This window comes from Haemaphysalis longicornis, unplaced genomic scaffold, assembly GCF_048455015.1.
Source record: "Haemaphysalis longicornis isolate Haplotype H1 unplaced genomic scaffold, Haemaphysalis longicornis Haplotype H1 scaffold_1, whole genome shotgun sequence".
Taxonomy (NCBI): Eukaryota; Metazoa; Arthropoda; class Arachnida; order Ixodida; family Ixodidae; genus Haemaphysalis; species Haemaphysalis longicornis.
Genome location: NW_027526203.1, coordinates 68670894 through 68696172, shown reverse-complemented (window position 1 = coordinate 68696172; position 25279 = coordinate 68670894). Strand labels below are relative to the sequence as shown.

Here is a 25279-nt window from a genome sequence, read left to right as displayed (position 1 = left end):
GTGCTCTTCTTGCGCTCCTGCAAGTTTACGCTGACCTCCCCTCGTGTTCCTAGATAAGCGCTCGGCTCGGTGCTCTAAATGCGCGCGCGCGGATGGACGCTGTCATGCACATGTGCCTATTATAACAAACACTCGGAAAGCAAACAATCTCATTGAAAGGCCATTCGACAACACACAGAAGGGTATACGATTGAGTTGGGTGCTCTTTCACTGTATACACGCGTCAAAACACGATTCGGTGCTGCAGGTAAGGATTACAAGAAAGACAGCGAATTAACCACGACTACATTTACAAACTGTCCTGCCCTTGCGAAATATTATAGCTGCATGAGCTGCTACATTTCGACACTTTCAAAAGCACTATTACGCTGAATTTCGTTAACATTAACTTGATTGCATTAATTCTTTATCGGGAACAGTGCCCCTAAGGAAAACGTCGATATTTTGTTAACAGCAATGGAAGATGTGAATAGGTCTTGCAAGGGTGATACGTCGATAACAAAGATACTAGATCAAACTTACCCGTTTTACAATCGGTCATGAATGCTGCATAATTTGCACTGCTGGTCTTACAATTTAGGGAAACAATATTTAGAGAAATTTAGACAAACTAAGGGCTAAGTAATAGTTAGATTGTACAGCTTCTTAAGTATGCGAGGAATTTGATATATGTCTTCTGTACAGGGATATTGACCACAGTCTCTGCACTGACGCCATCAGGGCGCTGTTTGATATCAGTAATCATGCGTTCTACCACTCACACTGTTGCCAATGTCGACGAGTTATTTTTAACAATTTGTGCTTCATGCACACACAGATGCTGCTGCATAAGATACGTATATTCTTTTCGATGGGACTAATGAGTAGCTTCGCGTGAGCTTGAGGTCATGGTAGTCGAGCAGAGATAAAACTAAGAAAAGAAAGAAAAACAGTTATCTCCTTGGCGCACTATTTTTGGGATAGTGATGTGGGAGTCCAAATAGCGGCAAAAAATTCCACTTTTTGAGATCCACTGATGGGGATAGATGAGCAGTTTGTGTCCGTTTCCTGCGAGGCATTTCTTATCTACCAAATATAGATTCCTGTGGTGTCTGGCCTTTTAATTTGCGCGCATTGCGTCAGAGTTCGCGCCTCAACTGTAAGCGACACACGTGCAAGAAGTATACAACTGTATAAACAAGAAATAGCATAATAAAAATAAACAAGAACAACACAAGTTGCAAAACGCCTCTTCACGTGCTACAATGCTTCGTATCGAAAAACACACCTTTCGCCTCGTTTCTGGACCTTTTGGACAATCCAGGTAGTGTTGGTGCACCCGCTATACGTGTACATGAAGGCATTTACTGCTGCCTCCTCAGGCAGTTTCCTGCGGAACACAGACTCATGACCTGTTGACGCGAGGTCACCTCTGACGACCTCGAGCTGCTGCTCGTGCTCACTCATCAAGCAGAAGTTATAAGCTGCTGACAATCCCGTGAATGCGCGGGGGACGCGCGTGACGCACACAATTATGAGAACGGACCTTGCGATGGAGCGACTGACATACGCGTGTGCTTTCGACCGAATGAAAGGAAACGTTCTGCGCTTCGGTACGGAGTCTAAAGGACCACCCAAGACCAAAAAAAAGCATTTTTGTCTTCACTTAATTGGTAATGCTTGCTTTCCGGAACGTAAACAGTAACTACATGTACGTGCAAAAGCATCCATCTGCGCGCGCACTTTCGACAGCGCGCCGAGCGCTAGCTTAACTAGGTAGAGCATGGAAGACGAGCGACTGCAGGCGCGCAATACAGCGCGGAGGGCGAGCTTCAGCTTCCCAGCGCGTACGCCAGGCTCGCGCTAGGAGCGAAACCATCGGCCGCCGCGAAGCAGCGCGACCACAAAAGACCAAAACAAATTTTTGTCTTCACTTTAATGAGAGTGCTTGCTTTCCGCAACGTATATAATAGCCACATGTACGCGAAAGCGGCCATACGCGCATGCGCACTTATAGCACCGAGCCGAGCGCTTATCTAGGAACACGATAGGGGGTCGGCGTCAACTTGCAGGCGCGCAAGCAGAGCGCGGAGAGCTCAGGAGGGGCTCAGGTACAATAGGTTAACTTCAACCACATGTGCGTCAGCTTCCACAGCGCCGCAGTCCAGCCGCGCGCACGGAGCGAAACCATCGGCCGCCCGCTAGCCGAAATGAGAGGGTGGGGAAAAGAAAAAAAACCACGTCGCATGAAGTCGCGCACACAGAGGAAGTGACTTCACGGTGCTGCGTCACTGCTTGGGAGGGGTGTGGTCGGCCTGCGGCCCTACGGGATATGAGCCCCGTTTACATTAGCCCCGTTTACATTGACCCAACGAGGGCGCGTTGAGTTGAAATAAACAGGGCCCGCTTGCACGAACACACATTCTTATTGGCAGTATTATTCACAGTCTAGTCTTATTCACGGACTTCAATAAGGCCGCGAATAAGATTCGATCTAGTGCGCTTGCTCGAAAGCACTCGGGCCAGTCTACAGAACGGTCTTATTGAAGACTATAGGGACAGCTGGTACCTAGATGAGCACGAGAGCGGCCCCTGTGGAAAAGCGGGGGATACGCTGCAAAACTGCTTGTTGCCGTCGCCGGCATTTGGCAAGCGTTTATTTTCAACCATGATTGGATAAATACAAGAAAAGCTGACCATCAGACGCCGTATTTGATCCTTGTGACAGATGCGTTACAATGATCCGCCATCCTTGGTACGCCAACTTACGCGGCCGGGCCTCGGTCGCCCGGCCGCGTAGAACAAACATCGTCTGCTCGAAGCGTGGGCCCGAGAAACACACTGGGCTGACGCAAAAAGCAGCGACGTTGACTCACGTTGTCGCAACACGAGTCGTGCGTTTCATCTCACCGTAAATTAGAGAGTTGCGAATTGGCTTCAGGTTCATCGTCGTAGACTCGGATGCAACAAGCACTCCAGCGGCTCACGCCGCCTGGAACGGCGACACTATCGCAACCACCCGCTGCCTAGCCAGCAGCACGTTAGCGAGGGCTGCAGCTGTAAACAATCGCGTTGTAGAATATAGCCGAATGTTGGTATTATGCATGCTGCTTTTACGTGTCGCCTCCGGATCCCATTTGCTCAAGCAGAATGCGCAATCAAAGTACAAACCCAAACAATCAAGCTTTGTAACCGCCACTTTCGAAGAGAAGGATGAAAAGACGCGAGTCTGCGCAGCGTCTCGTTGAAAACGCGATTTTATTTGACACTCACGGGCAGAGGAACTACAGGCTGCTAGCGTTTTGCTGTTGTGTGTAATTTTGTTGTCACATTGTAGTTCTATTGTGAACGCCTATTTGTCGTTCCTGAGAAAATGGACATGATTTTATTAAACAATACATTTGTTCCGTCCTTTTCGTGCTGCCTTTTCGTAGCTACTGTGGTGACAGCTGGCATAGCAGACGATCACACATTCACACCGCGCGCTTGGCCGCCCGATGTCTGCTCGGGACTAATATCGGGCCGCAGACTATCATTCCTGCCCATCTTTGTTTGACCTGAGAGAGAAAAAAAGCCGTGCAACCCGGAAAAACAAGCACACGCCCATAGGGCACAGCGAAAGTTGAAAACGGTGGTTGGCTGCAGCCATCGGTGCCACATCAAAGTAGGTAGGCCTTGCGGCTTCCGGCACCGGCATTTTCTGTCCCTTTCCACCCTCCCTCCCGAAGGAGTTTCCAACGGCGTCGACCTCCTCGGAACAGGCATTTATTTGTTCCAAGCAGACGGTCGAACGGCCGCCGCTTGGTATCATTCGCCATTTGTACGGCTACTGCAGTCGTTTTTCACGGTATGGAAGTCGATCTTTATGATTAAATTACCGACCACGTCAGCATAAGACTGTAAATAAGACTGCTCGGAGCAGGCTTATTCACAGTCTTATTGCGTTCTTATTTAGAGTCTTATTCGCTGTCTTATAAGTTTCCAGAAAGCGTCTTATAGCCTAGGGAACATAACACCCCGAATAAGACTGCCAATAAGATTGGACTGCGAATAAGACTGTCTTATTTGGCTTCGAGCAAGCGGGCAGTTTTCTGGACTTGACGCACTCATCTATAAGCGGACGCGGTGAGTCGAAAAGCCGTCGGGGGGAGTCCGTTCGACTCGCAGTATGGTCCCTGGGACCATACTCGCAGGCAGGGGGTGGGTTGACGCGCTCGTCGGGCTGAGTCGGCGGGCAGTGGGGAGCTGAATACCGTATTTGTACGATTATAACGCGCCACCGATTGTACCGCGCGGGTAGGTTCGCGCAGGAAAATCCGGAAAAAAAAATAACTGGACGTCGGCTTTACCGCGCGGGTGTAAAATACATGACACTACTTACCTAAAAGGAGATTTTATTTTGTTCGTGTTACTGTGGCAGCCAAAAATAAATTGTGCTTCGTAAACTTGCGTATCCAACTCCTGCAGGGAATAAAACTCTTGTGGGGAAACATTGCAGCTAGCTGTTTCCGATTTCAATTGTCTTGACCTTCATTATTCTACGTGTGACGGGCTAATTGCAATAGTAGAAAAATGTGTAAAAGCTGACCATGGTATGTCATTCAGGAATGAGCGCGCCGAAATTCACTCACGTGATATTGACGGATTTTTTTTATTGGATTGAGTTGGAGTTTGGGAGAACGTCGTGCCTATGGCAATGTTGCTGGCCGATTTAAAATCTGTTTCGGTTTTGAGCACGATTGTAACGCGCACACAAATTTTAAGGATAGCTTTTACAAAAGAAGCTGCGCGTTAGAGTCGCAAAACTACGGTAGATACTTCTCCGGCAATCCCTCGGCCCCCTCGCCTCGACTCTTTGAATGGAGCTCATATATACGCGTGAGGGGTCGAGGTAGCTGAACTCGCCAGTCGACTCGACCCTCCCTCGTCGGGTCCATGTATCCGGGGCTATGGTTTGGGATTACGCAGCCCGTACCGGCTAACCAAGCCCTCTCCCCCAATCGCTTGCCTTCCTAGTGTTTTAGTCATGTTCGGTTTATCTTGGGCGACGTGTGGTGGAAAGCGGCTATGTTGGCAAAACGTGCTCTGCCGCTGGTCTGAGTTTTCTAGCGCTAGCGAGAGCGTCGTTACTCTGACAACCTCAAACATCGGTTGCCTTGGCAACCAGGCACAAGCCGCTCTCGGATTTAGTTACAGTCGGGTGATCCCGGTTCAGCTCGGGGCCCCACCTTGCGACATATGGACACGGCAGGCGTACCATTCACTCCCATTGGGAAGCGGGCGATGCGTTTGGCATTGTAAAATAGAGGAGGCGATGTCTGTAGCCAGACTGGCAGGCAGGAGCGCAGTCTTAGCATGTCTGTTCATACCAAATTTTTTCGTCACCCACAGAATGATCCATTTCAGCGCCCCACGACACGTAAAGCGAAAGCGCACTGATGTTAAGGCGCCGATTGTCTGTTCTCTGCCAAACGCGCTCTGACCACTTCCCCGGCTGCCCTCCGATCAACACCAGCGCCGCGGCGCGGCCTCCCTGGGCAGCGCACGAATCTCTCCCATAGCGTGACGGCGGAGTTTCATTGCGAGAAAAGCATTTAACGACTCTGGTTTTAGCTTCTTTTTGCACTTCTTTCTCCTCCTTTTTACCCTCCAGTGCTAAAAGTTTATATAACCATGATGAAATGTACAATCGTGATACGTTCAAATACGAAGAACAAAGTGCGTGGCTTTCATTACGTGCCCCGCATCCTGGCGACCGGCCGCGTATGCGCCGTAGGACAAGTTGCGGGAGTTCGTGACCAACCGTGTTGTGCTAAGACCATCGTCTTTCCATCGTTTGTTGGGCGCTCGGCACGACATAAAAAAAAGTTTGAGATCACATCTACGTGTAGGGTCTTAAGATGTATGACGGGCTAGCGTCACTCCGGCGTCCAGGGAGCGTTTTGGAACAGAGTTGCTGCATTTACGATTCATGTTTTCGAAGTGCTGAAGTTCAGTGACAAGAGCTAGGCAAGCCGCAACGGTTTAAATCACCGCGGTAGAGGAAACTCAGAGGACATGTACGAGAACATGTACATGTAAGTTGTGGGCTGCGGAGTGTTGGTCAGTTTGAGAGATAAAGAAACGGTGTCAAAGTTCAAAAAGTGTTTATCGTGGTCGCTTGACCGAACTTCTCTGTTTTATATAAGACAAACAGAGAGAGAGAGAGAGAGAGAGAGAGAGAGAGAGAGAGAGAGAGAGAGAGAGAGAGAGAGAGAGAGAGGTGACTTTGTTGGGTACGATATTCATTGAAAGTTTTGGAAAAGGGGATAAAGAGATGGTATAGACCCCATGGTCCAAGCCGAATTCCAGGGCCCCAGAATTGCTCAAATAGATTTGGGGTGATAAGCTAGTATGGGCAGCCTGTCATGGGTCGATATAAGTTGGATATGCAATGTCTGAGATGTTCACACATGAGCATATCCTTGGATATGACTAGGGTGCGCTGAAGAGAGTGTGCGTTTTCCCGTATTAAGCACAGTTGGGTGTGTTCAGCTAGGACAAACAAAGTGGCGCCATGAAATTTTTATTTGAGATGAAACTTTATTATTGTGTACAACGCTGTATCCTCACCATGGAACTGGAAATGTTTTAGCAAGAAACACCATAGTTGGTTTAATAAAAAAACATTTAGAACGCGATCGGGCAGGCCTGCTTTCCACTTTGCTTGGTGTGGTAAATTTGGAGACCTTTAAAACAAAGCAAACATTTTGCCAAATCTTCCGACTTTTTTTTATTCAAAAATCTGCAGAATTTTCTCTTGGAATCAGAAAAATTGAATCCATCATACTTATCCTTTTCGAGAAAACATTTCTCAAACTTTGTAGCGAGAGCAATGTTGTTCAAAACCGGTACTTCTAAAAAAAATTTTACACATCAACCTGAAGGCTAAGCTGTCAAGTTTTTTTACACTGTTTATCATAGGCTGCTGAACACTTCATACGCTGATCATTGCTCTAGAAAAGAAAATTCAAAATACTGCGTCGTAAAGTGCGACAAAAAATTAAACTTTCGAAAAAAGAGGCACCTTTAGACGTCAAAAAACATTGTTGATCAATCTTCGCGGCGTTTACAACAAATGACACTTACTGAGTATTCTAGAAAGCTAATAATGTATTCCATTATTTTGTTTTAACCTGGAATAATGACGTCACATTCAACACATTTTTAATGACCCATCAAAAGTTGACTAGCAGTTATCCGTGAAAAAAGACAAATACTTATGGCTGTTTTTACAGCCCCCTTTACAGCCCCCTGCCTGAAACAGCGTGAGTTCTGTTCTTTTTGTGCTTGCTTCCACCTCGCATGTGCCGGAGCCTTACTGCGCAGTTTGGAACGCGTCGTTTTTGGCGGCCACTTTTTTCGCGTAAATCAACCAAACTGGCGTTCCTAACTGAATGGACGGGAGGGCTGCCGGTTATTTACACCGATTTTGCTTCAAACGTACCTGAAGTTTTCTTTGCGCTAAACAACGAGGACATGAATGAGGACAAGCGCCAGCGGCTCAGGAGTTTTGAACGGTTATGGCTATTGCAAGACTGGGACACGGGAAACTCGAAGGACGCGTTTAATGACGACGCAACCTCGCCGAGAGGCCGTTGCGAAAAGCGATGGTCTAGAAGGCGCGAGGATGGAAGGAGAAGAAGATGGTGTGGTGCTCGCGTGCGCCACACTGATGATGAGTTGCTAGATGGGATTGGCCATTCGAGTAACAGTTATGAGAGAACGATGACGCCTGTGCTCACACTATGTAAACCGCTTGTTTTTCGAAGCCTCTGTTTGGATCTGTTACGCCGCTATGCCGTGGGCTCTGTTAGTGTCCGTTACGTCGCTACGCCGCCTAGCTGGTTGCGGTGGTGGCTAGACAGCGTGACAGCGAACGAGCTACGACGACAAGGCGTCACTCTAAATTGCTCTGCACTTAATAATTGAATAAACGCCTCACAGCATCGCATGTGGACTTACGTAGTCACCGCAGAGTGGACGCTTTTCCGGGACTTCTGGATGTCACTAGTCCACCGGCTGACGAGCCATGTCCGGCAGTCATTTGCGGTTGAATATCATACGCAGTTCTTTCCACATCGTACATGGAGGTAACCGAATAGAATAGCTGCACCGACTACTCACTCACTCGCTCGAATATAAGTACCAGTTACTTGTTTGCGCAGTGGAAAAAGTGTTCGAGGCCATTTTATTGGATTGCAATTAGTCAAAAGGGCTGAAATGAGCGTACAGACTGGAAATACACAGCACCTCTGGCCGCAAGCTTTTCGACGAAGTTCAATATCTCCAGGCCGTTTCTGCCCCGTAAATAACCAAAATACGAAATCTGCTGTAATTGGCCATACAATTCCCAAATGACCATGTCTCCTTTGGATTACATTTAGCTGCGGTAAATTTCAAGAGGTTAAATTATTACGTGCACGCCATTGGTGGACACGGTTTACACGCTGTCCGCAGACAGGCGCCTTGAATAAGCAGGGTGAGCGCGGTATTCTCGCGGCGAATGTAGCAAGAAAGTGGGCCACTGTCGCGCAGGCTGTCCTTGGACGCGCTGCTTGCCGGCCATGGCCGCCGAGCGCCGCCTGTCGCTGGTAGCAGCCGAGCCACTGAGCCCCGGCGATTCCTTGGGACCCGTGCCTCCGCTGGGGTTGGCCGGAGTGGACCCCCTGGCAGCGCTCGCCTGGCGATGTCTGGACGAGCTGCCCTCTCCGCCGAACGCCGGCGCCGTCAAGGTATGCAGGATGCATGCTTCACGGGGCGATTCAGAAGCGAGTTCCCATTCCTCGTTGATGCTCATTTTTAATTAGAAAAGTTCTTTCCAACTACTCTTGGAGACGCATTTCTGTTCTCACTTGTCCCATTAATATTCTACTCCTCAGGAATCCAATCCGAACCGTGCACTGCCTACGCACATGGTGGTGGTGGTGGGTGATTTATTAAGAAAGAAGGGAAGAGGAAAGAGCTGGGAATATTGTTGAACTCAGTCGGGGAGTTCACCCTCATACAACCCAGACGGTTGTGCTAGTTTCAGAAGCCGCCCTCTTCCGTGTTTGAAGAAAATGCCAGGCCGCCTCCACTAACGTGAAACCTGCGGAGGGGCGAAGCATGCAGTGTATAAGTGTATTCAAAGATTGTTAGCCTCTCTCTTGTCACGCGGCGCGCGCTGATTGGGCGCCGGAAAAGCGCCGGTGCGGGGAGCAATTGCGCGCTTCCTGAGGTATCGGAGCCGTCTCTTGCGTTGAACCGGGCTTTGGCAATCAAATGAAAGACAGGCTTGCCGTAAGTTGTCCTCGTGCCACACGCCGCAGCATACTAAGAAGTATGCTAAGTCGTAGAGCGAGGTGTTGGAAAACGAGCATCCCGGTCTGTTCTTTCAGTGTGCGTTGCGTTCTAGCGCGAGGCGTTGGATAACGAGTGTCCCGGCGTTTTAGTACCGTCACTTCATGAGACCGTAGGAGATTCCGACAGCCCGAGCCCTTAAGGGGCTTCACTCCTAAGAAGGACGGGCCACTGAAAGGCCTTGAAGGCGAGGGAAATTGCGCTTCTTCGTCGTAAGAAAACTGCAGTCTTGCCGTTTGGGTTTCCCAAGAAGAATCACCTACCCTTCGTTGAGTGACTTCACATCTACGCTTATATGTATTCCGCAGCGGGTTTCAAACGCCGGTGATTGTCCTTCGTGATAGTATGTATATTAGTGAAAATTGTTCTACTAGCATCCTAGAGTGTTGCGATGCGGGGAATGGACATGTGGCAATACTTCAACTCGATCTTGAAAAAGCGTTTGACCGTGCTGCATATGAAATTTTGTTTTGTATTTTGGAGTACGTGAATGTGGGTGCTGTGATACTGGATGGGGTGAAAATGTGTTATCGGGATTGCTTCGCTAGTCTTATTGTCAATAACCAAGTTACGCCAGGTATTCAGCTTCTATAGTCGGTTAAGCAAGGCTGCCGTTTGAGTGCTCTGTTGTTTGCCATCTACTTGGAACCGTTTTGTTTAAAGATTAAGAACAGTGGAAAAATAAGTGGTTATAAGTTCTTTGAGAGCGAAGTAAAAGTATTAGCATATGCGGATGGCATAGCCATAGTCTGCTGCGACAAAGAAAGTGTTCGAGAGGCCGTAAAAGAAGCTGGAAAGTTTTGTAAACATACAGGTAGTGCTATAAGCTGGAAAAAGTCATTAGGTTTTTGGCACGGGGAGTGGGAAGACACGCCTGAGATTTTTGAAAATATGCAGTGGTCGTTAACACCGGCCAAATACTTTGGCGTACCACTCAATAACTACAGGCAGCCTACCGAATTTTGGACGCTGGAAACAGAGCGCGCAAGAGTTCAGACAACCAGGTGGGGTGGGAAGGATTTGTCGATGTTTGCACGAGCTACTGTGTGCAACTTATTTCTTGTAGCCAAAGTGTTCTATGTCCTTCAGGTTCTGTCCATGACGAGAGTTTCTGTTCAGAAGCTACACAGAGTGTTTGCGGTTTTTATTTGGGTATCGACTTGGGAGTGCACCAGCCGCTCGAACCTGTTCCACGCGGTTCGAAAAGGGGGCTTGGGGTTTTGTCACTTGTTTCTGAAGCAGATTGTGTCCAGGTTTTGTTTCTTAAGGGACAAGAATAATCCCTTTCTACGTACTGTCATTCAAGTGCGCCTACGTGATCACATACCTGAATTTGTTGCGTCCTCTTTTGGGGGTAGACGAACGAGTCTATGTGGTTTCATGCGCGAAGTTGTATGAGCGTTCAAATTAGTGAGAGGGAGATTTTCGATTGGGTACTTGAGCAACGTACCACGCAAAAAGTTATATAAGGACCTCATTGATGTTATGTTACCCATTCCCCTAACAGGTCTATGTATGCAGCGGGAAGGGAAGGTGATGTGCTCAAGAGGGTAAAGATAAAGCCCGTGCGCGCCTCCGTTAAAAGTTTCTTTTTCCAGCTCCACAGTGGCACGCTTCCTGTAAAGCCATGGCTTCAGGAGAAAGGATTGGACATACATTGGAACATTGACGGTCGCATATGCTTAAACCCGGAAACTATTGACCACATTTTTCTACACTGCTCAGCCGCGAGATTTCACTGGGACATCCTACAGCGCACTGTTTAAAAAAATGGACCTGCCCATAAACCCTTTCGGGATCCGTTTTCTGTCTGTATGTGATACAGGAGGCGTGTCATTCGTCGTTTTTATGTTGATCAGCATGCACAGCTTGTGGCGCACAAGGTTGTCTGACAGGCATGCCGATCCCAATGCGCGGCCCGTCAGAGGGTATTTCATTGAGAGTATGGTCAACATACGTGAGGTATACGAAGTGCTGAGCGAACCACCTGAATGGTTACCAATGCTTGATGACCTTGTTCAGCTGAAGAGATTTTAAACTTGTGTTATCGCAAAGGTGGCGAATGTTATAAAATCACTGTAACCTAGTTTTTCGTTTGAGACAAACGGTAATGTAGAAAAAAAATTGTCCTTCGTGATAAAATTTATACTTTATCCAGGGAAACCGGATCGCGGTTGCTTCATGGCTGGTTTAGTCGAAAAAGATAAAGATTATAAATGTTTTACTCTTTTAAACTTTCTGATTCCTAAGACATGTTCCGAGTTTTCTCGCCCATTATGCAGGAATTTTCCAATGCGAAATATGCTTTAAAATGTGCCGCCTCTCTGCGGCACTTCGGAACGCATATTTGAACGCAATAACTCAATAAGCAATGCCCGTCTATGAACTGACGTCTGCTGTGGCGACGCTCTCGCCCGTCCGCAAAGCTATATTGAGGGGACCTGCAGACTGTTTAACCGCTGCAGCCTGCGCGTCATCAAACAAAGTGACACAAACCATGAAATGAATGGGAATCAAATTTTTTTCGTGTCGTCAAAAGGCGCAATGGCGTTTTATATTAGGCTAATTACCGATGAAATAAGCTTAGCGGTTGCCTAAAGAGTCTTATTTTAATTACGCGCTGTAAAGTGCCGATTTGAGCCACAAACAGGATTTTCACTAGGTGACTGCAGTGCCCCTCGCATCTTGCATAGGGACATTATGGCTGAATAACTCTAAAGCCTATTTTATCGGTAATTACAAGCCTAATAGAACGTGGCTGTCACCTCGTTCTTTGTTGTTGTTAACACTTTTCATGACTGTGCATGCTTCCTTGTAGTCACAAAAAATGCCAGCTTCAAATATTTATTTCTCATCAAACAATGGAGAGAGCGCAACAAAACACATGACTTTTCCTTAAAATAAAGAGTTCGTGCCATAAATGGGAGGTTCCCGTTTGAACCCATTCCCATTTAAACCTTTCCGCTTGTTCCCTCCCGTTTGGACCCGGCGGAAAACGACTGCATTAAACTTCTGCCCCTCGCCATGCGCAGTGAGTTTTCCAGACTATCATATACTCCACACCTTGTATCATAGCACCCACTCGCTTACACGCACTCACATTCGTCCCGCCCCTCATGTTTCATCTCGCCTTGATCTGCGCATAAAGTTAACCCGATGTTTGCCAGAACAAACAGTCGTCAAAATTCCCCGCTCTCGCTCAGAATCGCAGAATGCAATTCGTTGCCATCACACGTAGCCAGCTTAGCCGAAACGTCCTCATTTCACGCTGTCCTTTTAGCCTTCTTTCGAAATGAACTCTTGTGCTGCTTATTGATGTGTTGCGGGTTTGTGATCGTGTATTTTTGCTGTTTCGATGCTTGTCTCCTATGCTCTTTTTCTGTGTTGTAAGCTAGTTGTTTTTGTGAGCTAATTGTTTTTTCTGTGTTGTAATGCCATCGGGAACTTCTCTATTTACATACCCCAAGAATGTATGCAGGTATGTATGTATGTATGTATGTATGTATGTATGTATGTATGTATGTATGTATGTATGTATGTATGTATGTATGTATGTATGTATGTATGTATGTATGTATGTATGTATGTATGTATGTATGTATGTATGTATGTATGTATGCATGCATGCATGCATGCATGCATGCATGCATGTATGTATGTATGTATGTATGTATGTATGTATGTATGTATGTATGTATGTATGTATGTATGTATGTATGTATGTATGTATGTATGTATGTATGTATGTATGTATGTATGTATGTATGTATGTATGTATGTGTGTATGTATGTGTGTGCGTGTGTGCGCGTGTGCGTGTGCGTGTGTGTGTGTTTGTGTGTGCGTGCGTGCGCGTGTATGTAAATAAATAAATACATAAATCTATATTTATTCCGGTGACAAGTAATTTACAAGGAAGGCTACATTTGCGAGCGCCTGCGCACAATCGGCACGTCGTCCACTCAAATCACAAAAATCTCAGAAAAGTTGCAGAAAGTAGGCACAAGACAAGTGTCGTGCTTTCACACACGCGACACCCCTTATTTCCCTCTCTACTTATCGAAAATCAAGAAGCTTTATCTTGTTCCATCTTACACCAGTGTTATCTCGTTCTATTGTTCATTCGTGAACACCTCACTAAAATGCCTATTTAAAGCCTCGGCGCAGTCGTTGAGTGGTAGTAAACTGCCATTGAATTTTTTAAATGCAGGAATGCACGTATTCTCAATTTGTTTTAGTTTGTCGCGATAGAGGCACCACTTTTTGTTGATTGATCTACTCTCAAGACTACTTTGAAAGTGAAGGGTGAAATCTTCGAGCATACTGTTCATTTTATCAAGGTCCGCGCATGCGTAGTTCTGCAAGTGTTTTACTTTTACAGTTTTATCCGGGTGCGGCAGCGAGGGCAAGCATTGAACCAGTTTGTGATCACTAATTCGTTCAAAGCATGAACTCGAGCGTTGAAGGGGTGACTAGTTAAAATCAAATCTAACGTATGTTTTCCGCGAGTGGGTTCTTGCACAAGCTGAGTGAGGTTCTGAAGTTGAGTGAACTGAAGAACGAGAACGTATCCGCCACGGTTGTCATCATCAGCCTATCTACGCCCACTCAAGGGCAAAGGCCTCTCCCACAGATCTCCAATTATCCCGATCCTCTGCTAACTGTGACCAATTTATTCCCACAAACTTCTTGATCTCATCTGCCCATTCAACTTTCTGCCGCCCCCTGCTACGCTTGCATTCTCCACTCTACTTGTTACCCTTAATGACCAACGGTTATCTTGCCTTCGCATTACATGCCCTGCCCACGTCCATTTCCTCTTCTTAATTTCCACTAACATGTCCTTGACACTCGTTTGTTCCCTGACCCACTCCGCTCCCTTCTTGTCCCTTAATGTTATACCTGTCATCTTCCGTTCCGTTGCTCGTGGAGTCGTCCTTCATTTAAGTTTGACCCGCCGCGGTGGCTCAGTGGATAAGGCGTTGCGCTGGTGAGCACGAGGACGCGGGTTCGATTCCCGGCCGCGGCGGCCGCTTTTCTGATAGAGTCGAAAAGCAAAAACGCCCGTGTGTACGAGATTTCGGCGCACGTTAAAGAACTTCAGGTGGTCAAAATTCATCCGAGCCCTCCACTACGGCTCGCCCCATCGCCTGCGTTGCGTCGGCGCGTTAAACTCTACAATCAATCAATTTAAGTTGGACCCTTTAGTGAGCCTCCAAGTTTCTCCCCCTAGTTGAGCACCGGTACGATGCAGCCGTCATATACCTTCTTCAGGGACAATAGTAGGCCGCCATTCATTATCTGAGAATGCCTGCCGAATGCACTCTACCCCATTCTTATTCCTGTAATTGTCTCTGCCTCATGGCTGGGATCCAGGGTCACAATTTGGCCTAAGTAGATATATTGGCTTACCACTTCCACTGCCTCGCCACCTATCTCCAACCTCTGTGCTCTCCCGAGGTTATTCAGCATTACTTCAGTTTTCTGCATATTAATTTTCAGGCCCACGGTTCTACTCTGTTCGTCCAGTGCGGAAAGCATGCTTTGCAATTCGTCCTCCGAGTTACTTAGCAAGGCAACGACATCAGCAAATCTGAGGTTACCGAGGTATTCCGTTTTTGCTTGCACTGCGTAGACTGGCTCAAATTAGCGCACTTTTCATCGTTTATCCGGTTGACAAATCGGTAATTATTTTACAAAGCGCGAAAGAAGAAAAACTACCATGCGCGGTTTGCGGCGGCCGCACCAACTAAGGCTGTGACGTTGGGAGGAGGGGGCACCGTTATTGGACGATGCTCAAGGTTAGCAATCAAACAAGTTTCGCTTTCGGTTTCGGTTCTGTAAAACACAACCAATGGCGTTATTGGATGGGCATTCTCAATATCTCAGTTATCATCGTACCGCGCTTCTGCCATGTTGTCGGCTGTAAAATGCATAAGATAAGCCTCCCAGGACGGCTTGGAATCGTAGCATTCACTAGCCAAGGCCTACGCAGTGCATGAACGCCCTCCACGTCCCCGCAGACGCTCAAATGCAATGCGCTTTTCCTCTATATTTTGGAGCTTGCCTTCCTCATGCCTGTATCGTAAAAAGCGTGTTCGCACCAGGCCAAGGGTCTGTTGATTCTGGCCTGTGCCCACTGCCCGCAAGCAGTCGGTGCTTATGGCAACAGCACGCCAACTAGAACTCGCTAGCGCGCCAGTGCCAGCCTGCGCGCGTTCTGTGGACTAGTTCGTGGAGCAATGAACGTTGCGGCCCAAAAAAAGGTGAAATCAGTACAGAAAACATCGGCGGAAAACGAAAAAGTTAACTTATAAAAAAAAAGCTTGTACCCATGGGGATTTGAACGTGTGACTTGCAAAACACTTAAGCCGACATACCTAGCGCTCCAAACCACTCACCCACGGGCGAGCACTGCTAACGTTGGAAATATAAGGTGTATAATGTATAACCAGTTTACACTTTTATTTAGTTTCAGCATTCCAAGCAGCTTAGGTGACTATTTGCTGTTTTGCGCTCGTGCAGTGAGCATCCCCCAAGTTTCCACAATATCTCACGTCTAGCAATTGCATTTCTTAGACGGAAAAGCGTTCGCAGATGCGTAGTCGTGCTGCTGGCCGCTGCGCTTGTTCGCCCAGCGCAAAAAAGTGCTTCCCGCACCCTAGTTTTACGGTGTACGGCAAAAATATCAGTTGATTTTATTTCCTTAGTACCTATATTGACTTCGCTGATTCTTCTCCCGCCTTCAAGAGGCCTTATATTTTCCTACTGGCGTACCAGTCAGCGAAGCGTCGCATGTGCGCTTGTGCAGCGCTTGTGTGAAGCGACCTTGACTTGGAGCTAGATACAATGTGCAAACTAACCAAGTAAAGAAAGGCACATTCTTTCATTCATATACGTGTCCTTTCTTCGTTTCAACTGAGCGAACCAATTGCGACGACCCGCCGGCGGCCGGCGGACGAAACGCTGCGCCGACTGACTCTGTCTGAAGGCAGGGGAGCCGTGCAGTAGCGCAGCCAATTGCTAGCTCGGCTCCTCCCGACGTCACACGAAAACGCCACAGAAAATGGGCGAGCGTAAACGGAGGAGGACAGCATTTTCGAATTAATTTTTCTACTAAATGAAATCGCGTAAACGAGCCCAGAGTGGTCGAAACATGGCCTGGGGACTCCGGACTACAATTTGCGCTAGTAATCCCGCAATGTTTACATATCACTTCAGTGGCCCTTTAACCCTTACACCCCCCTGTTCGAACTCCTATCCAATCTGTTCCTGAGCCTCAGTTGTAAGGTGTGTTAAATGACAAACTCGACGAGGCAGTGTAAGGATAGTTCAAGTCAGCAGCTAAAATTACAGTACGATTCCAGAACTTAGCGGAAACTTGCTCCAGCGATTCATTTAGAAGATCAATAAAATTGCTCTGACAACCTGGGGGGGGGGGGGGGTGCGCTTCAGTAACACCATTGACAGAACCAATGGTGTCAGATATCTAGACTAGTCTGAGAAGGGTGTCAATTGTTATTAGTGTTAGCTGGTAGTCCTGTTTTATCAAGATAATAATGCCTTCTCCCCTGGATCCACTTCTGTCGTTGGGACAGCCAACAAGGGGGCGAAGAAATGGCGCTATCTGTTTTGACATCCGAAAGCCAGGTTTCTGTGCCAATGATTATATCCGGTGAGAAAGTGTACGTCTAGGTTTTCAGGAAATCTAGTTTATGAAGGAAGTTGCGAAAATTGGAAAAATTGTCGAGTGATTTTTTTTTCGGTACGGCGACCGGACGAGTAACTGAATCGGACAGTCATTCTGCGATTCTGCAACGAGAAATACTTCGACGACAGAATCAGAAGCAGGATTGTAGCGGTTGACACTGTCACGAAAATGGAGGCTATAGTCTGCGTTGCGTGCTGTATTGTATGTGCCTTTTTCTTAGTACTCATTTTACCGCCAAGTTATAAAATGAAGGGTTCTAGAAGGTTCAGTTTCCGCGCCAGGCACGTGTTGTTTTTTCTCGGTCAGAAATGCACCGATGGTAGCTGGTATGGCTCCGCTCCTGTCACAGGCTTTTCAGATACAAAGGTGGCGACATTATACGCACTCATCACGAGGCTGTCGTCTGCCTGTTCCCACTGCATGCCGAGCACTTCGAAAACAGGCTTAGAGTGGTCTCGAAGTTACGAAAAGATGGAAACGTGAAGCCCTGACTCTTGAATGAGGAGGACACTTTTTCCCAATCGTTTCATTTGCGAACCCCCTGTTCGAACTGGTGAACGGCGAAGGCATTGAACCCGACGTTTTCTGAAGCGCCCTAGATTCCGCCGGCTTCTACGTGGCACATGGGCAATACATCAACGTCAGCGGCGGTGTCATCTGAGGGTAATTCCTTAAGGAATAAAAAGAGTGCGTTCCAGTGAGCCGCTTGGGCTGTCCAGTTGTGTACCTCGTATTGTCTAGCCCCATACTGTCTCTACAGCGGTGAGAGCGGAAGAAATTCGAGACGTTGCCCCTTTCGCCTCGCTACCTTCAAATATCATCAGGTCCGATCAACACAGTGACCTGTTGTTTTAGAAACTTTGGTTCCAGTCGGGAATCAGCAGCAATTTGGTCCTTATCAGCCTTTTCTATTCTATTCTATTCTATTCTATTCTATTCTATTCTATTCTATTCTATTCTATTCTATTCTATTCTATTTCTATTCTATTCTATTCTATTCTATTCTATTCTATTCTATTTTATTTTATTGTATTCTATTCCATTCTATTCTATTCTTTAAGAACGGTTTACGCGCTTACAGGTGGGCTTGGGATGGCGCGGACGTCTGTGCCTCGATTGTAACGTCCTGGTGATCGTGCTGGCTTTTAAGGGTCAGGGAGAGTGTTGCACGTAACAGGTGCCCTCGGGCGAGTGCTTTCGAACGTAGCAATGGTGAGATATTTGACACCGTCGACTGGAAAAGCAAGGGCGTGGGACGCACCACGTTGCATGAAAGTTCTATGACTCCCGGTATCCAGTAAAGGACGAACGAGCAGCTGGCGGCCTGTGCTGAGGCCATGTCCTGTCCGCAGGAGTAGCGACGTCGACCCTCCGCCACTGCAGATGCGGATGTCACTGCGCTGGGATTATCGATTGTCGTCCTTCTCCTGCGATTCAAGTCTGAATGTGGGCTAGCAAGCTGGAAATCTTCCGTAGGGAAAGAGACGGGGAGTGCCGAAGTAAACAGTGGCCGCAGAGAAGAATGTTGGCTGTTCAGCAGTGTAGTGCGAAATGCTTGTGTTTTCTACATCTGAAACAGCCCCTGTTCGCCTGCAGTCGCTTTCGCTGCTCCTCGGGCAACATTCCTGAGGTGCAGTGGGTGGGACCCGGTACCGAGCTTTGCAAAGATGACACCTGAGCAGCCCCGAAGAAAGAGATTGGGCGCCGAGAGTAATCGCCGCTGGAGGATTGACGCGCGGAAGCGGTGACTCGCGTCTCTCTACGGAGGAAGTACAGGATTACTTTGATTTCTTGGGACCTGCCGGAAGGCCACACATAGACCTCAAATGTGTCCTGCGGCGACTATTTCAGCGATTGCTGGTACAGAGGAGGCCCAGTTTGTGTGGCAAGGTCCGTAGCAGGACGCGATGGAGAACCACATAGTACTAGTTCGGGGAGACTCCCCCACGCTCTCCAACGTGTTAATGCGAAACGTCAGCGTATTGTAGAAGACCGGCAGTTTTCCGACGCCGGCCGAGCCCTGTACCGGCTCCAGGGCGAGCAATTAGTCCCGGTGGTCATCCATGGAAGATCTTTTCGCCGGAATCGGTTCGTCATGACCTTGACGGCGAAATCGCAGTTGTCATCGGCCAGTCTGATGACGTCGATAGCGTCGTTGGCGGGACCGGTGGCGCATTCACATTCGATATCTTGTTGGGGTCCATGACACGTGGCACCATATAGAGGCGCGTTTTAACATATAGCCATGTGCATTATATACACCATTTTCCATAAGCAGCCGGGAAAGGAGGAAAATACTTTCGAAACAGTTCTCTCGGCGGCCGACCAGCGTTGCCTGAGCGCGCTGGGCTGCTAACATCGCTCGGCGCGGTCGCGGTGTGCTCCGCTGCGTAGTTGAGGAGTATTTCGCACCGTGTGCTTTGTTTTTGCGGAACTTTCAACTGTTTTAGCCAATGCTACGATGCCGTTCAAGGCGCAAACGTCGGTTGGTCAACACGGCGCGGTGGTGGGTTATTGAACAACCAGAGAAAGCGAGAAACAGTCGCTGACAGCACGCATGTGCACGACACTGCCTGGAGAAAATGCAGTGCGGTTGCGGCGTGTTTTTGCGGCATCGCTTCCCAACGCACACCGAGTTGAGATATCGGTGGATTTCGTTGATAAATCGCAACGACTTTGTACCAACGACCAACTCCAGGTTTGTTGGGTGCACTTTGACGGCAAGCAGACGGAGCAAAATCTATTTATCACACGCAAAGCTGCGACAGGGAACGGAACCCCCTGAAATGTTAGAAGCAACTTTATCCTTTACAATACAGCATTGATTGGTTGGTTGATTGATTGATTGATTCATTCATTATGGTGCGTAACGCCCCGACGCTTCATGGGTGATGAGGCGCGCCGTAGAGGGCTGCGGGTTAATTTTGACCACTTGGGGTTCTTTCACGAGCGCCGATACAATACAACATTACAATAACTTCTGGTTCCTTGTAGTCAATTTAAAATACCATATATTGTTTGGTCATTACAGCCGATTGGCATTAAACAATCCCCTTTTCATCTAATCTAACCTTTAAAATCATGGCGTTTTGTTTACTTTTTTTCAGGTCAACTCATTACAGTGCCAAACGATATGAAAGGATAACTTTCTCCATCGCACACCTCTGGCCGATAGCAGGATAAGCAGGCAGCCAAATGTGGAAACGCAGCTCGAGATACGCGTGAACGCTGCATTTGGAAAATAGCTCAACCTGTTCACAACGCGGTCAAAGGAAAAGCTTCTAATCCTTTTGCGTTGCCACGGAATCTAAAGTATTACAATTACAAAACAGTTACTGCTGGTCGCGTAAAGCATTTGTGGTGCAAGCAGCGGTTTCACAAAGGTGGGCTTCGAGCGGCAGGCCACATGCGCTGCGCAGAGTTAGGTCAATCATGATCACCATCATGATCAACCAATATTAACTCGCCCGAACGTCAACCCTTTTGCTCAACCTTCGAATAGTAATTTGACTGGTTGTGCGGTCGTGTTAATTTTCCGCCCAGGTAATTTCGTTTCGTCAGTAACCGTCATAAGTCTAGTTATGAAAGATTGTATTGCATTGCAATGTCAACAGCGTAGCAATCGCCTCGTCGAAAGTCCATCACGAGCACGGATTACCGTGACCCACATATGCTGTGCGCGCTCCGCATTCGACGTCCGCGCTTCCGTAAACATGACTAATCGGTGAACATAACAAGCACGGTGGCATTGAAAACACGTATTTACTCCCCGATATCGATTTCTATGTCAGTCGGTGCCATACCGGTACGTTTGCATCGCGGAACTGCGGAGCACCACCGGCACCTGCTACTGCTGCTCGCAACAGCTGGGGTCGGAATTTCCCGCTCTGGCAGCAAATGAAGACCTAAAATTCATCCGCAGATGATGAAAACAAAACAGAACACACAAACACAAGCACTGTAACCGCTAACTTAACGCCAAACCACTACGGTTCACTCGGTAATGCACGGATACCGAGCAGACGCACGCGAAGAACGGCGCACTTAACAGCCCAGCGCGGAGGTTTCGACGGTCGCTTCATAGACGGCGCTAGCGTCTGGTCAGAAAAAGCAAATGGCGGCGCCCACCTCTAGCAAGGAAAATGGTGTATACTCTGTTTAAATGAGCGCATCTCGCTTGGTATCGAGGTGTAGAGGTTCCGCTTCAGGTTAGCCATCGTATAAACTAGGTTCAAATCCCGTAGGTTCAGTTCTTCTTCTAATCATTTGTTTTACTCAAAACACGTTTCTTTTTATCACGCATGTTTCCTACTGAGACGAGTATTTGGGGTAGCCAGAGCCCACAAAACAACGGCGTTGGAACGACACACGCGCTGTCACCCGTTGTCTCTCATTTTGCATGCGCTGGCCACCATTATGACCAACGGAGAGCCGCGCGGAGGCCTAGTGTGGCCGGGCAAATTTTTAGGACATCGAAAGCGACGATCTTCAAGGACCTTTGTGCACTGAAGAAAACGTAGACGCGAAAAGGCATGGACAATAAAAGCCGGGTAACTACAATACTCGGAAACAGGATCCAGACATATCCGCCATCTGGCTGGGTTCCAGACACGGTGTGCATTGTGTTTGAGCCATCTTCTCAAACGTCCGTCATTTTTCTCTACCGACTGCAAGCATGGGCTTGGTAACAGGTTAAGAGGGTCAAACAATCAGTAACCAGAAACAACCTCGGAGTGCGTTTCCGGTGGCGTGTGTCATCGGCAGGTCATAAAGAAAGGCTGAAAAGCCAGGGGAAATACTCGCAGAGGTCCCCCTCAAAGGCACGCGGTTCATATTTCGCAAACACTAGAACCACTCCTTGCTTGAACTGGAACTGCTCGACGTATCAAGTTACACTAGGCCGCAACACCGGCTTATATGATGTTAGTGGAAACCATTAGGGCATCCGAGTGCATACATCTCTAGATATTTCTTATCTGGAATAATAGATTTGAGCTTTCGGGCTGATGCCCTTCTTACACGCCAAGCTTCGGCGCCGGGGCGCAGCCACCGTAGCTCCGGTAGCAATGCACTGCCGGCAGCAAAACCACAACAGGGTTATGCGGAGCGGTGAGCGCGTTGCAACACAATACCAAATAAATGTTTGATTTGGGCCAACCGGTTTCGGAATGTTAGGAAATAGCTATTCGAAAACCCACCACGGGAAGACAAATAGAAACTGTTGCAGGTCATCATCATTAAAATCACCAGGTCCACTGCTTTCCCATCGACCTGCAACTGCTCCTGTTCCGTGCCGCTCGAGTTCATTGTTTGCCCCCAAAATTCCTTATTTCGTCCCTGCATCCAGTCATTGACGTTCCACTTTTAGAACCATCCCTCGGTATCCACTCTGTCACCCTGGCAGTCCACCTGTTCTCATTTCGCCTAACTACGTGACCAGCGAAAGTTCACCTTTTTTTTTTCTTTATTTGAACTATGACATCTACTCTAGTTTGCTCTCTAGCCAATGAAGATCGTTTCCTCTCCCGTATCGTTACTCCTAACATTCTCCTTTCCATGGCCCGCAGAGCCGACCGAAGTTTGCTTTCAAGTTGTTTAGTTGGGCGCCCAGTTTTGTTTCAAATGTCATCACCGGCAAGACGCATTGGTGTTACATTCTCCGTTCCTGTGGTAGAGGTAGCTTAATTCTGATTATTTGGTAGTGGTTTCTGAGTGCACCCCAGCCCATACGTATTCTTCGCATGATTTCGTTCTCCTAGTTCTTATTAGCACAGACCGAACTTTTTAAAATCTTCTACTGGTTCGAGCGTTTCGTTACATTATGCTGACCAGGGCCCATTTCCGCATGTTCATTGCATCAAACTTATTGATGATATTTTAGCCCCACGGCTTTGCTTTCTGAATTTAGTTCCTCAAGCATTTTTTGCAGGTGTTCTGCAGACTCGCTTAGCAAGACTACGTCGTGTGCAAACCTCAAATGGCTAAAGTATTCGCCGCTTATCCGTAATTTCTTGTTTTCCCAGAAAAACTCCCTGAATACCCCTCAGACAAGCGGGGAACAGTTTTGGTGGTATGGTATACCCAGACGTACGCCCTTACGGTCCGGATCGGGAATGTGTTGCTTGGCTTCTGAAGGGTTATTATTCCCGTACATCATTTATATATATCGTCTAGGAGTCTTGTGTAGGTGTCTTCTATTCTCTGGTCTTTCAATGCTTCCAATACAGATGCGGAGCTCACTGAATCAAACGCTTTTTCGGTGTCTATAAATGCCATGTAAAGGGGTTTATTATACTCTGCAGTTTTTTCTGTCGCTTGATTGACGACGTGGATGTAATCCATGGTTGAGTATCCCTTCCTAAACCCAGCCTGCTCTCTGCGTTCATGGGAATCTGTGGTGTTAATTATTCGCTTAACTATTTCTTTGGTAAACAGCTCGTATACGTAGACTGATGGGTCTCAGTGCCCGCCTTCTTGTGAATCAGAATTATGTTTACGTTTTTCCAGCCTATGGACACTTTTACAGTGTTTAAGCATTTTGAAAATGGTGCATCAAGCTTTTCCAATACGATATCTTCATCCTCCTTTAAAAGAAATCCACAGTTATGCCGTCGTCCCCTGCAGCTCTCGTTCTTTCATGTCCTTGAGAGCCTTTTCAACTTCGCCTTTGGTTATTAGTGGGACTTGCCGTGCTAAGCCTGTACGCTCAGTAGTTTCCCCTTGTCTGACGCTGCAGGTGTATATCCTGGTGTGAAATCGTGCCGCTATTTTGATTATCCGGTCCATGTTGTGTGTAATACTTTACTGCTTATGTCGCAGTGAGTACATCCTGTCTTCACCGATGGCTAGCTTTCTCTTAGTTGCTTTCAAGCTTCCCCCTATTTGCAGCGTTTCTTCTATCACTGCCATGTTATATGAACGCATGTCTTTGTTTTACTTCTGTTAATCAGTTTTGACAGCTCGGCCAATTCAATCCAATCCACCGTACTTGGCACTTTCACGCTCTTACGTCTGGCAAATAGTTGCTTCGTTTTTCCAGTTTTCCAGTTTTTTCCCTACATGCTGCTTCTCCCACAGCGGCTGCTGATTCACTGAGTGTCATTGTTAGGTTGTCATTTAGCATATCTACACTATTCTGACTGACTCCATGTCGGGTTTCTTACGTTTCATAAGTCTCATTATTTCTATTTTGATTTTCAGACATACTTTGCACCTAACCATCCTATGATCGCTGCTCCAAATCTTGCTTAGCACCCCCACGTCCTGTGCAATACCTGGTTTGTCACTTAAAATGAAGTAAGTTTCGTTTTTTGTTTCACCGTTGGGAACTTTTTATGTACATTTCCTATTCCTTCGTTTGAAGAAGCGTGTGTTCATTATTCTGAGGTTGTTTCTCTCCCCAAATTCCACTAGTGTATTTCTTCGACTGTTGCGACGGCCTGTTCCAAAGTTTCCCACTGACCTTTTAAAGCGAAGTTCTAGTGTTCTCACTGATGGCGTCTGTGACGAAAAAACGGGGGGAAGGAAAAGAAAAAAATATGATTGCGGCTCAGCTCAGCTAACCTTGGTTATGCAAAGCAACAGCTTGGCTTAGTCTGGTCGAGTCTTGGTTTCGCTTGGTGTATCTTTGATTTAGCGGTATTTCCGTTAGTACAGATACTTTAAGTTGGGTTGGAACGTGCAACCGCGACTCTGCTCGTTTTAGCGAATGCTTGCTTGTCATCTGCTACACACGCGTCTCCTGACCGGCGAGCCCCTCTATACCAGCTGGGTTCCTTACGACTACTACCTAAATGGTGGGGTGTAAGTGTGTAGCTTTCTGAGTAACAATACACAAAGAAGTTGAAATTAAAAATGAAATTTTTTAAACAATTAGGCGAGCATATTGTAGTTAGCAACGTTTCCCGCGGATCTTACATAAAAATTAAAACGAAATTGTGAGAGTTGTCTATTAAAGCATACGCAACGTTCATCGCTTGTATTTATTCCGTTTTTATTGCCACTTTTGGCTATTAGTAGCAAGATTGGTCTGTATTTGTCGTATTATTTATCATTAGGCTATGTTAGGGGACTTTACTTTTCATATGGTTATACTTTTGTTTGTTTTAGTTTTGTTTGGTTGTAAATTACGTACATTTACACTATTATTACGATTAAATATCTCAACTAATCCGCTAATCCATTATTGTGCAGGTACACAGCCTTACACC

At 47.2% G+C, this 25279-nt stretch overlaps 1 protein-coding gene across 1 annotated transcript in view; it reads left to right on the top strand.

Annotated features, from left to right (window-relative positions):
• LOC144176981 (zinc finger protein 488-like) overlaps positions 1-25279 on the top strand; it is a 99093-nt gene that overhangs the window by 22473 nt on the left and 51341 nt on the right. The window contains exon 2 of the mRNA XM_077705245.1: positions 8557-8753. Within this exon, the coding sequence (XP_077561371.1) occupies positions 8586-8753 (168 nt within the window). The 5' untranslated portion in view covers positions 8557-8585. The remainder of the gene's footprint in view (positions 1-8556; positions 8754-25279) is intronic.